Source organism: Hyperolius riggenbachi, chromosome 4, assembly GCF_040937935.1.
Source record: "Hyperolius riggenbachi isolate aHypRig1 chromosome 4, aHypRig1.pri, whole genome shotgun sequence".
Lineage (NCBI taxonomy): Eukaryota > Metazoa > Chordata > Amphibia > Anura > Hyperoliidae > Hyperolius > Hyperolius riggenbachi.
The window spans coordinates 336,399,162-336,416,359 of record NC_090649.1 but is presented as its reverse complement, the minus strand read 5'-3'; the positions used below and the strand labels follow the sequence as shown (position 1 = coordinate 336,416,359).

Genomic DNA, 17,198 nt, shown 5'->3' with positions numbered 1-17,198 from the left:
TGCGCAAACAGTGCACTTCACTTACATCAGACTAGCTCCGACTGACGGAAGTGCAGGGACCCTGTATCGGAGCTGTGGGAAGGCTGAGAACGGCAGTGTGGGAGCGATCCATGCGTATGGGGCTGGAGGAAGTATGTATAAAATGTTTTATGTATACCAGCTCTGGTACACTTTAAACCATTTTAACTGTTAGTTGTAAAGCCAAAATTCAGAATATGTTAAAATTATTACTGTAAATCATTGAATATTTGTTTAGTATATTATTTTCACAGCAATGATACAACATTGTTTCTTGTCTGATAAATAATGACACATCATTTAAATATATGAAGCACATGGCTGATAGTCTGTTTTGGCAGAACTGTGGTTTTGCAAACCTGTAGTGATGTTATGGATATCAGCAAATTAGCACTTTGATGCTTGCCAGTTTGTTTGCCAAAGTCCTGCATAAGCTCTCACGGCTGTGATTACGGCTAATTATTTTCCAAAGCATAATAATATACCACTGTGTGCAATAATCATTTAGCTGAAGGCAAACAGATTTTTTTTTCATTCCCCAATGCATTGCCCATTTGTTAATTTATTATTAATTTATTTGGAAGCGTTTTTCTATAATATTGTATCACTGCTTCTCCCTTTATTATAAAAAGATAAAGTTCCCCACGTTATCTTCCAGTAAATAGTAGTATTCACATATCTTCTAAACTTGGTAATAATTAAGGTTCTGGTACAGGATCCTGAGACTTACTTCACTGTTTTTGAGCTAATCTCACTTAGTTCTAGTTGCACTCACTTTTCCCCCGTTTCATATTACATAGTTACATAATTTGTTTGATTGAAAAGACATCCGTAGTTCAAGTTCAACCAGAAAAAAAAGTACAAAACCCGTACAAATCACAGTTGATCGAGGAAAAGGTGAAAAATCCTACAAGGCCTGGGGCACTTAGCCTTAAAGCTGATCCAAGATTAATAACTAACTATAACAAGTAACTTGTCTATATATGTATGTTATCTAAAGTTTAGACAGTTTACACAGCAAATCTAGTTGCAAACAGCTTCAACAGAATATAATTATTTCTTCCTGTGATACGACAGCGGCCATGTTCTGTTTGTAAACAAGCTGATCTGCATCTCCAGCCCTCAGCCTGTGAAAACCTAATTCCCTCCTCCCCTCTGCCTCTAAAATCTCTGGCTAGTAACACCTCACCCTCCTCCTGCCCAGACTGAGCTCCCATAAGCCCTTGCTACTGTCTGAAAATGCCAAGACACTCTGAAAAGCTGTGGGCAAGGTTTGTTTAGTTTATAGGGAATTAGAGTATGAAAACAAACAGGGTCGGACTGGAACACTGGGGGCCCACCAAAGAAATTTCAACCTGGGGCCCACACATCCCATAATTGCGGTGAAAAAAGGGCGTGGCCTTGCACTGGAAGGTGGGCGTGGTCATGATGTATTATGGACAGGGCCAAATGTACATGATCTTAGCAGCATTGTAATTCAGAGACACTGCTGCCCAGCAAAACTTTGCATAGAGTTCCCATCCTTCAATATAAAGTAATGTCCTACTTTGCAGAGGTTGCGACCGCAGTGGTTTCAGAGGTTGCGACCGCATCGGGGCCCTTGGGCCAAAGGGGCCCCGAAGGGCCCTCCCTCAACTACAGTATTACCTCTCTATTGGTCCTTTGCTCATAATAATCACTTCTATAGATGCTTGTGGTAATCATTAACAAGCTATTTCCCATCCCCTTCTTGTACTTCTGACATTGTAGTTGCCATTGGCAGGTTTTGGTGCATCGTATCAATTGCTATGTATAGAGTGCCTGGGAGGCCCCATTGTAAAATTTGCATCGAGGCCTACAGCTCCTTAGCTACGCCACTGCTCTCAGCATGAGTGATTACAGCACTGAGAAGAGAATTTTTGTGCTGCAGGCAGCTATTGGAGCTCTGTCAGACAAGGAGAGGGGGGGGGCACCAGAGACCTGGAGGGGGGGCCCACCGAGGGAAAAAAATGTGCTACTGTGGCCCAGTCCGACCCTGAAAACAAAAACAAAAAAGTATTTGGCTTGAGGAATTCCCTATAAACTATAAAAAAAGGAACAAAATTATGCAATGAGTAAAAGTTTATCTCGGATCCACTTTAAAAGGGAAAAATTCCTTCCCGCCTCCACTTGAAAGAGAATCACCGAAAATAAGATAAAGTGGCTTATCTGGGCAAGGTGCCTTGTCTATCTTGATCTTATATAAATGTGCCTGCGCATCTTCCTGTGTTAGGCCTCATTCACACCTACACAGCGCAGATGACTGTGCGATCAGAACGCAATGCATACGATCACAGCCACCTGCCTGCTACCCACTGCGCTGCTGATCCCATCCATTGACAGTGTCTATGTCCTCCCATTCTTAAGGCCTTTTTCACATCCTACAGAAGCGCGTAGGATGTGAAAAAGGCCTTAGGAAATTCATGATGAATGAGGTAGAGTGTGAATAACCCAGGGCCATATTATGAGCTTAAGGCATCACCTTGGTAAAGAGAGAAGCAAAGCAAGAAATTCAAATTTCCACTTTAGCTCAGTCCTCCACAACAAGTTTCCTGTCTGATCTTGTAAAAGTCCTATATTTTCTACCTTCTTTCTTTTTGAGTTAACATATTTGTAAAACTTTTTGGGATTTGATGTTATATCACTAGCCACTTTTTTTTCTGCTTGCAGTTTTGCAAGTCTTTTTTGGAGTTTCTGTTATGTTCCCTATAATTCTTTAGTTCAGATGTAGTCCCCTGATTCTTTAGAGTGCTAAACACATTCCTTTTCCACTTAATCATGTCCAAAACAGTATTATTTATCCATACCGGGCTTTTTTAGATCTATAATTTTTATTTTCTTAGAGTATGTACATTTTACAATAGTCATTAAGAATCTGTTTGAAAGTTTGCCATTTACTTTCAGTGTTTTTGACCTTTAACTTACTATCCCAGTCTGCCAGTCTTAGTGAGTCCCTGAGCGTCTTAAAGTTAGACTTTTTAAAATTCATGGGGCCATATTCTATTGCTGAACTCGCCAGCGCTAAGCACTGGCGAGTTCTTAACTTAGGTGATGGGGGCATCACCTAATCTAATTAAACGTTAGACCCCCCCAGGCGGAGAGCGAGTTCTTAACACCGAATCCAATTACCCTTATCATGCATCGCTTCCTGGCAGACATGAGCGTTAGCTTAGACCTGCAAAAAGCAGGTCTAAACTAGCTAACGCACGTCGTCGCCGCAGCATCTGGGGGTCTCCTTTAAAAAGGAGACCCCCAGAGCTCCCCGTCGGGTCGCCGCACAGTTTAGAAGCCCCCGCGCAGCTCTGCACCGGCACTCCTGTTGGCATACATACCGCCGCAGATCACCCGCTGCCTCTCGCCGCAAAATCCGTTGCGTAATTACAGTGTATCTAACACTGTAATTACTGTCGGCATAGAAGGAGCCCGGGCAAAGCATCTTTGAATCTGCAGCCTGGGCTCCCCATTGGTCCGCTGTCTAAACCAATAAAATGGCTCAGACAGCAGACCAATGGGGAGCCCAGGCTGCAGATTCAAAGATGCTTTGCCCGGGCTCCTTCTATGCCGACAGTAATTACAGTGTTAGATACACTGTAATTACGCGACGGATTTTGCGGCGAGAGGCGGCGGGTGATCTGCGGCGGTATGTATGCCAGCAGGGGTGCCGGTGCAGAGCTGCGCGGGGGCTTCTAAACTGTGCGGCGACCCGACGGGGAGCTCTGGGGGTCTCCTTATTAAAGGAGACCCCCAGATGCAGCGGCGGAAGATGGCGGCGGGCGAGTGCGCATGTGTGGGGAGTGAGGCCGTGGTGCTGATGGACAGCACCACAGCGTAAACCTCACTCCCCATCGCTCGGTAAAAGGGAGCATTGCTCAGCCTTTCGCCTGAGTAATGCTCCCTAACGATCGGCCATCGCGCGAAGGATATGGGCAATAGGATTTGCCGGTAATCCTCGCGCGATGGCAAGGTGATCAGTAGCTCGCATCTGCAAGCTACTTATCACCTTGAATAGGATATGGCCCATAGTTTTAGTTGTCCCCTGTTATCTGTTCAGTAGTAGGACCAATGTTACTATATTATGGTCACTATTTCCCAAATGTTCACAAACTTGCACATTTATAAAACATCTGGTCTATTTGAAATGACCAAATCCAGCAGAGCATCTCCCCTGGTTGGTTTGGTTACCAACTGAGTTAAGTAATTGTCTTGCAGTGTTGATATAAATCTGTCACTTTTACTAGAGTGAGAGGCCTCAATTTTTAGCATATTTGAAATTGCCCATAATTATGACCCCACTTTTGCTTGCAGCTTTTTCAATCTGCTGCAATAATTGCACTTCCTCCATGTCATGTAAGTGTGGAGGTTTATAACAGACCCCGATAAGCAATTGACATCTTTTATTTCCAGCATGAACACTTACCCATATTGAATCCATGCTGTCACAATCTTCAGCCATGTCTTCCATTAAAACATACATTACTGGATAAGCATCATAAATAATGAATCAACGTTTAAGTCTGCATATATAATTAAGAGTGTGCAGAAAGGACCAATAACTAAATATGCTAATTTTTAAAGAAAATGAAATTCCCGAAACACTCTATAATGGTCAATTGAAAATGCCTTTTTTAATACAAAATACATGGCAATAAAATCAATTGAAAACGACCATCTCATGGCCAATGGATAGAGAACAAAATAATCTGTAAAATACACTTGTAAGTACATCTCACACTCTACCATCCTGGTAGGGTAAGTAGGTCGTGGTGTTGGTTATACATTATTAGTACTAGCACATTGTGTTAATTTCTCTCACTCTATCTCTCATTCAATTTGTCATATTTTACCTATTTAATAACACTGCTAGTACTTTAAAACATTCACTACTGACCTTACGATGTCTGTTATATTCATACAATAATCAATATTTATTTTAACTAGAGCTCATAGTACTGTAGTATTACAATAGTATGGATCTTAATTTTCACACAAAAATAAAAAAAAATATTACTAAATACTTAACAATGAAAAAAAAGAGAAAAAAAAAACGAAAGAAAGTAAACAAAATAAATGTCAAAGAAAACAAAGCGACAGCTCAGGAATTCTAAATAAATATTGATACTGATACCCTCTCTTACAACCTGTTCCAAACCTATCAAGTAAAACCATGGGTGGTATCAAGTGTGCAGTTTGTGCCAAGTGATCTTCTAGAATTCCCATCATTCGTTCTTGTATCATAAAATTTGTGACTCTAGTTTTAACCTCCTCAAATTATGTAAAGTGAGACGTCCATGCTGTGGCAATAGTCTGTTTAACGGCTACAAAAATAAAGTTTGCCAACTTTTTCTGGTGTTTAGTAAGACCTTCTATTGGAAGATGTAAACATGCATAAATAAATGAATCAAGTCACTTTTTGTCCCACAGACTCTAAAATCCAATCCAGAACCCGCTCCTGGGATTTGACTCAATCGTGCAAGCACCCAGTAGCAGTATAATACAAATTTAAATGTTGATTCTAGAACAGCTACATTTAGAGAAAGACCTGGAGCTATCTTTCAAACCTTGTCCAGGGTCTCAACTCGCAGATCACACTTGCAATTAACTGTGTCTTAAAGAGGGGTCATAACTTTTCATTATGTGGAATCTGAAACCTGTCCCTCAGGTACTCCCAAGTGTTAGGGCCCGTTTCCACTAGCCGCCGTGCATCCTGCAAGAATTATAATTACGTTAATTATCATTTTGATACAGGGTTAGTCTTAGGGTTAGGCACCACCAGGGGGGTAGTTAGGGCCCTAGCCAACAGGGGGTCTTGGGTTTAGGCACCACCAGGGGAGTCTTAGTGTTTAGGCACCAACGGGGGGAGGGGGGCTTCGGGTTAGGCGCCACCAGGGGAGTCTTAAATTTTGGCACCATCAGGGGGATCTAAGTTTTAGGGATAGGTAAAGGGAAGGTTCTGTGTGAGAGTAGGGTTACATTTAGTAGTAATAAATAGAGATGGCCCGAACAGTTTGCCGGTAGCAGTATTTTACGAACATTGACTTTTTGCATCCGCGGCAAACAGTGAACAATTAGCGTGTTTTATTCGCCCCCTGTACATTATCATTGAGCTAAACTTTGACCCCTTACCTCACAGTTAGCAGACACCTCGCAGCCAATCAGCTAGCACTCCTTCCTGCAGCCCCCATCAGAAAGCAGTTGTGGTGGCCATATTGTATCAATTCTCTGCTGACTGTTATTGAGAGCAGGGTCAGACTTGCTGCAGATAGTTAGGGAAAGTATTAGCTAGACCTGTGTTCTTGTTCCTTACTTGCTGTGAAAGCCCTCCAAACAGCCCTTTTGAGGGCTAGCACATTGGTCTCCTGTGTTTTTTTGTTTGTTTGTGACACTCCACATCCCACTGACACCCAGAGCTGTGTGCACACTAATGCTGTACTGTTGCCTCATTAAGTTGCTGGCACAGAACCACTCCAATGCATTATTATTTCACTGTATTCTGATAGTACTATGGTATCTCTTTGTTAGACACTCCTCAGCCCACTGACACCCAGAGCTGTGCATTATGTGATTTCTGCCCATTAGGGTTTAAAACCTGACCTTGCATCAACTCCGTACTTTCTGGTGAGACTTTTGGCATGGATCCCCCTCTGGTATTTCGCTTTGTAGGTTTTAAAGTTTGCCTGCCCATTGAAGTCTATGGCGGTTCGCCAGATTCGCCTGTTCGAAAACATTTTGCAAACAGAAAATTCTATGTTTGTGACATCTCTAGTAATAAAACAAACTTTAACTATTTTTTAATCACCTAAATCAGTAACACTAAAATACCAATTGTTTTATGGAAAAGTGTTAAATTGGACTTAAAAAATTAGCCGCTAACATTTTTCAGAAACAAAACTATAAGATTAAAATTACAACTAATGTTATTTACCGTTTAATTTACACTGTATATGTATTTTTTTGGTAACATGTGATTGATAGTTTCTGCTAAATGTCATACGAAAACACGATTAAACATAAACTATGTGTCTCTGGAATAATAACAATCGTTAAAAATACATTTTACACAAAGTGATAATTTATGATGAAATTTATTTGAAAAGGATATTTTTGTACTTATTATTGTAAAATAAGAAATTCAGTTATATCCTGCACCCTTTTTCATAGCGCCTCTATTTCATGCACGCGTTGCACCTGTCATTTTCTCCATCTCTAAAGCATTTGAATTTCATGGATAACAGAAAAATATATACATATTTTTTGCATTTTTTTTCATGCCAGGCCATATAGGTCTTGCTGACATGATGAGCCCATGTGACTCTAAGCTGCCTCCTTCCCTCAAAGTTGATGGTAAAGAAGATTTGCCACATCGTCCTGAGACAAAGTCAAAGGTATTTCTTTCTGCATGTGCTAGCAGATTTGTCGCTTTGCTGTGTTGTCCATACTGTCTTTGTTTTCTGGTTATTTTTTTTCTCTGCTGCATGTTTTCTCCATCTGTTTTGTAGGCCTGTATTTGAAATACTCATAATTTCATACAACATTGAGGCAAAGGAATGATTATGAGCTTGGGGATATACTTACGTGTTGGGGTTTGGAAGGGACTCTTTTGCCTGGATTCTAAACTGCAGTCATTTCCCTCCAGTTCAAGCTTTTGTTGTTGGCCGTCTAAACAGCTCCATAGGCATAATTAATAATTTGCTTTCCCCTTCTGAATATAGGGCAATCAGCTTAATTTTATTTTCACTGATGAGGCAGTCCATGCTTAAGCATTTCATGTTTGCTTGAAGTAAGCATGGTGGCTTAATGACATTACCCAAGCATCTAAGAACCTGCCAAAATGCACTAATTGCTATCCGATGAATTAACAATCTTGAGTTCATGCATCTTATATGCTTGTCTTTTTACCCTTCCTTCTTTTCATACATGCAACATTTTTGCATTTCCAGCTGATTATTCTTGGTAAAGTTTGCCCTGCTTTTGTCACATTTTGTTTTGTATTCTTCTACCACAGGATAGCTACAGTTCACAGGGTATATCTCAGCCCCCAACCCCAGGCAACCTGCCAGTCCCTTCCCCATTGTCCCCAAGCTCTGCTAGCATCTCCTCCTTTCATGGAGATGAAAGTGATAGCATAAACAGCCCAGGCTGGCCAAAGACTCCATCAAGCCCTGTAAGTGGCCCTGTTATATTATTTTATATTTGGAAATAATTTAAAGTACTGATAGCATGTATTTTATTATATATTTTATCCATTTTATGTGTTTATTTCCCTTCTTCTTTTTACTGTTATTAAATGGTTAAATTAAAACAGTGTTCAAACTTATGGAATAAAGTAGGAGGTGAGGGAGATATACATAACATTTGTACTATGGCTTTAGCAGCAAAATCAACTGTATCAGAATGGATTTTAGTATTCCCACCTGAGCAAAAGATTACAATGCATAAGACAGGATTCTGGAGTAAAAATTATATCTCCCTAGCAAAACTGTGCACTGAGCTCCAGTAATTCCTCAGTAGTAGGCAGCTCCAAACAGGGATTGTTTGGCTAACATATAAAAATGTCAGAAGCAAGGTAATTGTTGCAGAGGCCATCCTGCCAAACCATGAAGTGTTTTTTTCCCCTACAATCCGATATCTGTTCTAAAGGGTTCATCATTTTTGGAGAAAAGTAAACTAATGTTTTCTGGTAGATGCACGCCCAAGTATACAAGCCTACTGAAAAGAGTAGTTACTCTTGCTCTTGTTTACTATATGTTGGGTCCGAGAGGAAGATTTTCATTGCAATAGACTTGCTAAAATTAATCTTAAAGTGTGAAAAATATCCAAACTCCTAAAACTTTAGTGGTTTGTATACTGCTCTCTTTTAAGTTTCCCTGCCAACATTGACTCCATCAATACAAACCCAATCAATGAAGGAATGGTCCCAGTATTAAAATAAAGGCCAGGGGGGACAATGGGAACCCCTGCCTGGTACCATTCGTATAGGGAAAGAATTGGAGAAGACCCAATAGACCCTGACTTTGGCTGAGGGTTTGGATTACAACAAATTTATCCAGCTCATCATTCAAGATTTCAGACCCCGATGTGTTAAAATGGCCTCCATGTAATCTCAATTAACATGTTTGAAAGCTTTCTCTGAGTACATAGAGAGCAGAAACCTCTCCAATGGAAGCCAGTGCAAAGCTGCTATGATGCCTATTGCCCTCATTGTGTCAACCCACACCTTTCTACCTGGAATATATCTGGCCTGGTTCATGTTAATAGTGTTTGGAATACGTGGGAGAATTTTAGTAGCTTTTACTTTTAGGACATTTTTAGGTCTTTGTTGATGAGAAATATGGGTATATGGCTGGGGTATTGACTCGAAGCCCTCAGGCCTCTAAAAGCTGTTTGAGTGGTATTGTGTAATTTGACCTCTTTTTACCTCCCTGGCGTTCTGAGAATGCGCAGCCACACAGCTGCGCATGGTTTTTTAAACTTTTTTTTTTTTAATCATGTAGCTAGCCTAGCGCTAGCTACATGATACCCCCTCCCAGCGGAATCCCACCCACCCTTCCGATGGCCGCCGGCGATGATGGTCTTCAGGAGATCCCGTTCTGAACGGGATCTCCGTCAGGGCTTCCCCCGTCGCCATAGCGATGGCCGGAATGACGTCATAGGGAGTCCCGATCCACCCCTCAGCGCTGCCTGGCACTGATTGGCCAGGCAGCGCACGGGGTCTGGGGGGGGCGCTAGTTACGCGGCGGATAGCGGCGCATCGGCGGCGAGCGGCGGCGATTGTCTACAACACGCAGCAAGCAAAGTGCTTGCTGCGAGTTTAAAAAAAAAAAATTAAAATCCGCCCACCAGGGCCTGAGCGGTACCCTCCAGTGTCTCTGGATGAGCTCAGCTCGTCCAGAACGCTAAGGAGGTTAATACCTTAAAAGCCATATTGAATTTTTCAATGATAATAGGATCATTAATGGTCTTTGCTAGAGTTGGGCCGAACGGTTCGCCGGCGAACCTGGTTCGCGCGAACCTAGGTGGTTCGCGTGCGGGTACCGCACGCGAACTTTATTGCGGAAAAGTTCGCCCCATTGCGGTTCGCCCCATAATGCACTGAGGGTCAACTTTGACCCTCTACATCACAGTCAGCAGGCCCAGTGTAGCCAATTAGGCTACACTAGCCCCTGGAGCCCCACCCCCCCTTATATAGGCAGGCAGCGGCGGCCGTGGCCACTCGTGTGCCTGCATTAGTTAGAGTAGGGCGAGCTACTGCAGTCTCTCATAGGGAAAGATTAGTTAGCCTTAGCTTGTCCCTGGCTGCATACCTGTTCATTGATCCTGCCACTGCATACCTGTTCATTGATCCTGCCACTGCATACCTGTTCATTGATCCTGCCACTGCATACCTGTTCAGTGATCCTGCCACTGCATACCTGTTCATTGATCCTGCCACTGCATACCTGTTCATTGATCCTGCCACTGCATACCTGTTCAGTGATCCTGCCACTGCATACCTGTTCATTGATCCTGCCACTGCATACCTGTTCATTGATCCTGCCACTGCATACCTGTTCATTGATCCTGCCACTGCATACCTGTTCATTGATCCTGCCACTGCATACCTGTTCATTGATCCTGCCACTGCATACCTGTTCATTGATCCTGCCACTGCATACCTGTTCATTGATCCTGCCACTGCATACCTGTTCAGTGATCCTGCCACTGCATACCTGTTCATTGATCCTGCCACTGCATACCTGTTCTGTGAACCCACCACTGCATACCTGTTCTGTTCAGTGGACCCGCCACTGTATACCTGTTTAGTGAACCCGCCACTGCATACCTGTTCTGTTCAGTGGACCCGCCACTGTATACCTGTTCAGTGGACCCGCCACTGCATACCTGTTCTGTTCAGTGAACCCGCCACTGCATACCTGTTCTGTTCAGTGGAGTTTGGTGTGTCAGTGTGAAGCAGTACCTTAATTACACTCCCTGATTGATGTATACACATGCAAGATGTTTTAAAGCACTTTAGGCCTGTCATTTAGCATTCAATGTGATTTCTGCCCTTAAAACGCTGCTTTGCGTCAAATCCAGATTTTTCCCGGTGACTTTTGGCGTGTATCCCACTCCGCCATGCCCCCCTCCAGGTGTTAGACCCCTTGAAACATCTTTTCCATCACTTTTGTGGCCAGCATAATTTTTTTTTTTTTTCAAAGTTCGCATCCCCATTGAAGTCTATTGCGGTTCGCGAACTTTAACGCGAACCGAACCTTCCGCGAAAGTTCGCGAACCCGGTTCGCGAACCTAAAATCGGAGGTTCGGCCCAACTCTAGTCTTTGCATCTGACCTTTCAATTGTAAATAAGCCATATTAACCCAGAATGGCCTCCATGTCCTTTTTGCGAGTCTGCACTGATGTCCTAGACTCTTGACCTGAGTTCAAATTATGCAGATCTTTGTAGCACCTCTGAAACATCTTTATCTCTTTGAAAGAGTTGTACGTAAAGTAAATCTAAAATGAGGTAATTCACCTACCTATTTACTTTCATGTGTAGAGGGAAGCCTCTGGATACTATAGAACCTTTCTGGTCCTTAGTCCATCCTGGCATTCCAGCGCTATTCCCGTTACATAGTTACATAGTGTAACTATGTTGAAAGATACTATGTAGAATAACTGTTGAAGTTATTCTACCTGCTAGGTCAAATACCTCTTTGACAGGCCTTGGACAACCTTCTGAGGTACTCGTGTCCTCGAGTACTTCCGAAGATGAGCGCACCTATACTGCACACATGCAAGTCAGAGCTTGATGCACCCATCTTCAGAAATACTCAGGGAGGTGAGTACTACCGAGGGCTGCTGAATAGTACATAATACTTAGCCTTTCCCAGAACTTAAATGGGGAATAATGCTGGAATGACGGCATGGACTGAGCACTGGAAAGGCTCTATGGTATCCAGAGTCTTTCCTCTACTTAGTCATATGTATTTAACCTAAAGTGAGTGTCCTCAGATTTTACACCAGTCAACTGGAAAAAGAGGCCCTAGAGGTGCTCACGCTCATAGCAGTGAATTAAATGGAACATTTTGACATTTATTGAACTGACCTGAGGAAGCGGGGAAGTACTCATGAAATGCATTGTATAAACTTGTGCTTGAATAAAAATCTTTTTCCAGTTGACTGGCATTACATCTTCTAGAGAGGTAAGAGATCACCTTTCTTTTCTAAACAATCTTGCAGAAAAGGTTATTTTATACACTGGGTGCCTCTACCCAAATACTTTATGTAGTTAAGACTTCCACAGGGGTTATTAGCGTTGTAATTAAAAAAAAAAATTAAAGATCCCAAGGTGAGAAACCAGATTCCTGTATTGGCCTGGAGAACCAAGCGGGGCTTAAACAGTGGTTGCAGAGCTTACATTGCTCATGCACACTTCAAACATCGAATGTACTGCACCATTGGGATGCCAGTCTCTCCGTTTAATCTTTGGTGACCCTGGGTACCTGCTACAGGAATCAGCAACATCCTTTCTTGTGTGTTTAAAATGAGTGCTTATACGTCAATTAGCTCACCTCTTGCAGGATCTTTCCAATTCCTCCACACCTACCATGCAGAATGTACATTGAAGAGTGTGCCAGGACCTATTCCAGGTGCCATGCCAGTCTTTCCATCCTCCTCTTGGTGCCACTACCATTGTTGGACTCCTTGTGATAAACAGAGTGGTATCTTTGGGTGAATTACTGTCAGATACTTTATTTAAGGGCGATTAAACTTAAAATAAAAATCATAGTAAAATGAAAAAGTGTCCTTTAAAAAGGATTTATTCTGTTTCACAGGCATTAGCCTGTATTCTAGCGGTTTCATTTTTACTGCTGATAAATCCCGAAGCCGAGGAGGATAAGCAGCAAATTCTGGGATTTTTTATTCACTGCAGCTGAGAGATCCTGAACAGACCATCCTTGTGAGTGTTAATTTATGAACTGCAGCTGGTTCTGTCTCTAGCATCAATCCGTTTGATTGATGCCAGAAACCGAGCCAGCTGCAGATCATAAATTAAAGTAATCTCATGTAGACAGGGCCGGTTCAAGGTCCAATAGGGCCCCGGGGCAAAGTTAACCTGGGGGGCCCCTGAGCAAATTTAGCCCCAAGGGCCCCCCGACCCGGCAGTCTCCCCTGATCTCATTCCTTAACTCCTATGTGCTCCCCAAGGCCCCTGCACATTACCAGCATTTGTATATTACCTGTCCCCGTGGCCGGCACACTGCTCTAGCCTTCTTCCTGCTGTCTGCCTCCTGTAACATATGCGTCATAATAACATCCAGCACCATATGCGTCATAACATCCAGCGGTCACAGGAGGCAGGCAGTAGAAAGAAGACCAGGAGCATGAACAAATGGAACACCACGCCGGCCAGTGGGACAGGTGAGATACCAATAGGGCCCCAGTGAGTAGGTTAGAGTTAAGGAGGAGGTCAGGGGGCCAGCATCGCTTGGGGACAATTACCTATATTGCCTAATTAATGGAAGTGCTAGAACTGGGGATATGCATGCAAGATGAACTTTAAGCCTGCTATCTAAATTCTAAATTAAAATGAACCTGTAAGGGGGTGGGGAAGCTGGAGACATGCATGCAAAATGAACTTGAAGCCAATGCATGCATATCCCCCCCACTAGAGGGTCTGTTTAATTCAGGGTATAGACAGCAAGCAAGTTCAACTTGCATGTATAACCCATCCCCTCGCATAGCAGAGACTGTGTGTGATATAGCAGCCTGAAGTGCAGCATTGGACTGCCTGACTTACCACTGATGTCAGCTGAATGAGGCACATCCTTCAAGGTCAGGCAACCACAGCCACTCCAGAGTGTCCTCTCCGAGCGATATCAGGGAGCCTGCTTCCTCCTCGCAGGCATGGACGTGCTGACATGAATGTCCATGCCTCTGTCACGTCGGGGAGAGCGCCGCTGTGGCTGGCCGCATGTGACGCATACCAGCCAGCTGGAAGGGAACCATAGAAATAAGGATGCCATCTCCGTCGCCAGGAATTAGGTAATGTATGTTCTCGGAGTCTCTCCCTTGCATGTTTTTCACCGCTGCAGCGCCGCCCACACTGTCTGCACCACACCTGCCAGCAGCATAGTCAGTCAGGCCACACACAGACACGCAGGCGGCCGGCACGGGCGGACATTTTGTGAAGACGGATATTTTGGGCTGGCAAAGGGGGCCCCCAGGGGCTCTGGGGCCCTGGGGCATTTGACCCCTTTGCCTTACTTGTAGCGCCGGCCTTGCATGTAGATACAGGTCTGGAGCTTTAGTTAATTCTCAAATCAATCTTCATAATGGAGCAAAGAACTTGATTTTAGTTATTTTGACCATGGCATGATTGATGACGCCAGAGTTATTTATTACATAAATAATGCAGCATAAAGGAATATAATATTTCTAGATCCAAAAATTATTTTGTATATGATATTGACACCCATTTACACTGACTTTAATTTGGGTGATGGATTTCACAGATTTTATTTACTATGTGGTACAAAGGAAGATAATATTTACCCTGCAGGCAATGGAATTTTAAGCCAATATTGACAGATGATTGAAATTGGACATTAACTTAGTGATTTCTCAAATAAGTAATGCATTTTATAGGAATATTTTAATTAGGTTCCTGGAAAATCATTTTAAAGCAGATCTTGAGACAGAATTTAATTTTGGTGCCTGTTAGGCCTAGTGCACACCGGAGCGTTTCCGCTGCGGTTTGCGATCTGCTTGCGGGTGCGGATCCGCTAGGGTAATGTATTTCAATGGGCTGGTGCACACCAGAGCGGGAGGCATTTTGCAGAAACGCATACTCCCGGGCTGCTGCAGATTTTGGATTGCGGATGCGTTTCTGCCTCAATGTTAAGTATAGGAAAACCGCAAACCGCTCTGAAAAACGGCACTTCAGAGCGGTTTGCCAGGCGTTTTTTGTTACAGTAGCTGTTCAGTAACAGCTTTACTGTAACAATACATGAAATCTACTATACCAAAACCGCTACACAAAACCGCAAAACGCTAGCTGAAACGCTGCAGAAAAATAAGAAAAAGCTTTTCAAAATCTGCTAGCATTTTGCGGATCTGCTAGCGGTTTTTGGTGTGCACCGGGCCTAAGTAGTGATTTCATATATGTACATTTTTCAGTTCAGTAAAATAATTTAGTTTGGTAAAATATCGCATTCGGAATTTGACACTGTAATGATCAGTGGTACTCTGCTGGTCAGAGTGAGCTCAACAGACAGATCAGCAATACAACATATAAAAGTACAGCAATGGTCAGTATTTTAATAAGGTGCGATCACACGTGTTTTAGTGCACAGTAGTTCAGGAGTACTCCTATGTGATAACCCTTGGCTGTGGGGAGTATCACGTGTAAGTGATAGCCCCTGGCTGTGGGATCTATCACTTAAAACAAGAGTGGTCGTTCAGGCAAGGTCAGTAACGGATCGGTCAGTAGTCGGTACAAAATCAGCAAACAGAAGCGTAGTCACAGTATAGCCAAGGTCGGCAACAATCAGATATGCAGAGGTACAGAATCAGAGAGCGAGAGCAGAATTGGGGTCGGGCCGAGGTCGGCAACTAGACAGAAGACTGAGTACAGAATCGTGAGGCAAAAGGATAAACGGAGTTCAGGCAAGGTTCATACACATAGAGGCAATAATATCAATTATAATTATAGCTATCAAACAATTCCTATCTTGTGTGAAATCCCTGGTTTCCTCCCGGATCAAAGCACAACAGAACTATCTAAGGTCTAAGAGCTTAACCGCAAAGTTTCAGCAACAGCAGACAATGATGCATTGACCGCTACGATCTTAAATACCTGAGGTGTACCCGCGGCTCCACCCACTAGCCTCAGCCAATGAGATAGCAAAGGATCAGACTGAGTTGTCAGCTGACCGGCCGGTCAGCTGACTCTCCTCCTCGGCGCATAAAGGTCCTGTCTCTGTGTGCGCGTGTGCGCCCTTCTGTTCTGATGTGACCTGGAGAGACCTGACCTGGTGTGACGTGATGCTGAGGAGGCAGCGGCGGCATCCGCCGTGGCGTCAGACGTGAGAGCGGCGGCTGCGCCGCTCTCCGCTGCAGAGGTAATTTTCCTACTCCTGATAGACACTTTTTTTCCCCAAAATTCACTAAAGATTTTCCGCATGAGGTAGAAGTTTGGTTGTTTACCAAACAAACATGCTTCAATTCACTAAGCCCTGTTCGGTTAGTGCCACTTACCAGTTGTGGAGCAGGTCAGAGGTAAGCCAGGAAGCCGTGTATATAAAGTTTGGGTTTTCTGTCCAGTGCATCCCCACAGAAGATTTTATATGTGCTGCAGCCACCAGGGGGAGCTCTTCTGTATAACAGTACATAGATTTATACATCTAAAGGGATGCAGAAAAGCCTCATAAAAAGTCTATTTCCCCTGCTCTGGTACAGTGAAGTTCTGCCTTCAAGGGTGTCGGACCAAATCAGGATGAGAGGCAGAGCTGTGTGACTTTCCCTATTGGCTGTCTGTTTATATTACTACATGGAGAGAGCATGGAGAGAGTGAGTTATTGGCTGGCCAGAGCTGGTGAAGAAATCCAAACACTTTTGCCCAATTTACCGTAAATCTTTGTGAATTGCAATTTCTTGAGGTATTTACCGCCCAAGTCAGTAATTTACCTCACTAGTCAGTAATTCTAAAGTTCGATACAGTAATAGCTTTAGTTCATCGGAATTTGGAAAGGTGTCAGTAAATCAGCTGTTTTCAGCATTACCATATGTGGTAATGATTAGCGAATTGAGGCCTTTGTGTTCATACTTTCCGGATGTGTTGTATCTGATACTGGCAAAGCAATAATTACTGAGATGGTCAAGAAAGCACAAAAGAGGATGTACCACCTACGGCAGCGGAAAAGGTTTTTCCTACCTCAAAAATTAATGGTGCAGTTTTACACTGTGATCATTAAATCAATCATGACATCATCTATGACTGTATGGTTCGGCTCCTGCTCAGTACTAGAAAAGGTGAGACAACAGTGCATCATCCGAACAGCTGAAAGGATAATTGAATGTAGCTTACCTTCCCTGCAGGATCTTTACGCTAGCAGGTGCAGAAAGAGAGCAGCCAAGATTGCCTCTGACCCCTCTGACCCTGCTCACTCCACCTTTCACCTCTT

At 43.3% G+C, this 17,198-nt stretch overlaps 1 protein-coding gene across 4 annotated transcripts in view; it reads left to right on the top strand.

Moving 5' to 3' along the window:
* The window catches only part of ARID1B (AT-rich interaction domain 1B), a 703,333-nt gene that overhangs the window by 619,296 nt on the left and 66,839 nt on the right, over positions 1 to 17,198 (top strand). For 3 of the 4 annotated variants that reach the window (XM_068231874.1, XM_068231873.1, XM_068231872.1), the window contains 2 exons: positions 7,309 to 7,418; positions 8,039 to 8,197. In XM_068231874.1, coding sequence (XP_068087975.1) covers positions 7,309 to 7,418; positions 8,039 to 8,197 — 269 coding nt within the window. The remainder of the gene's footprint in view (positions 1 to 7,308; positions 7,419 to 8,038; positions 8,198 to 17,198) is intronic. The other variant, XM_068231875.1, reaches the window with a different exon arrangement.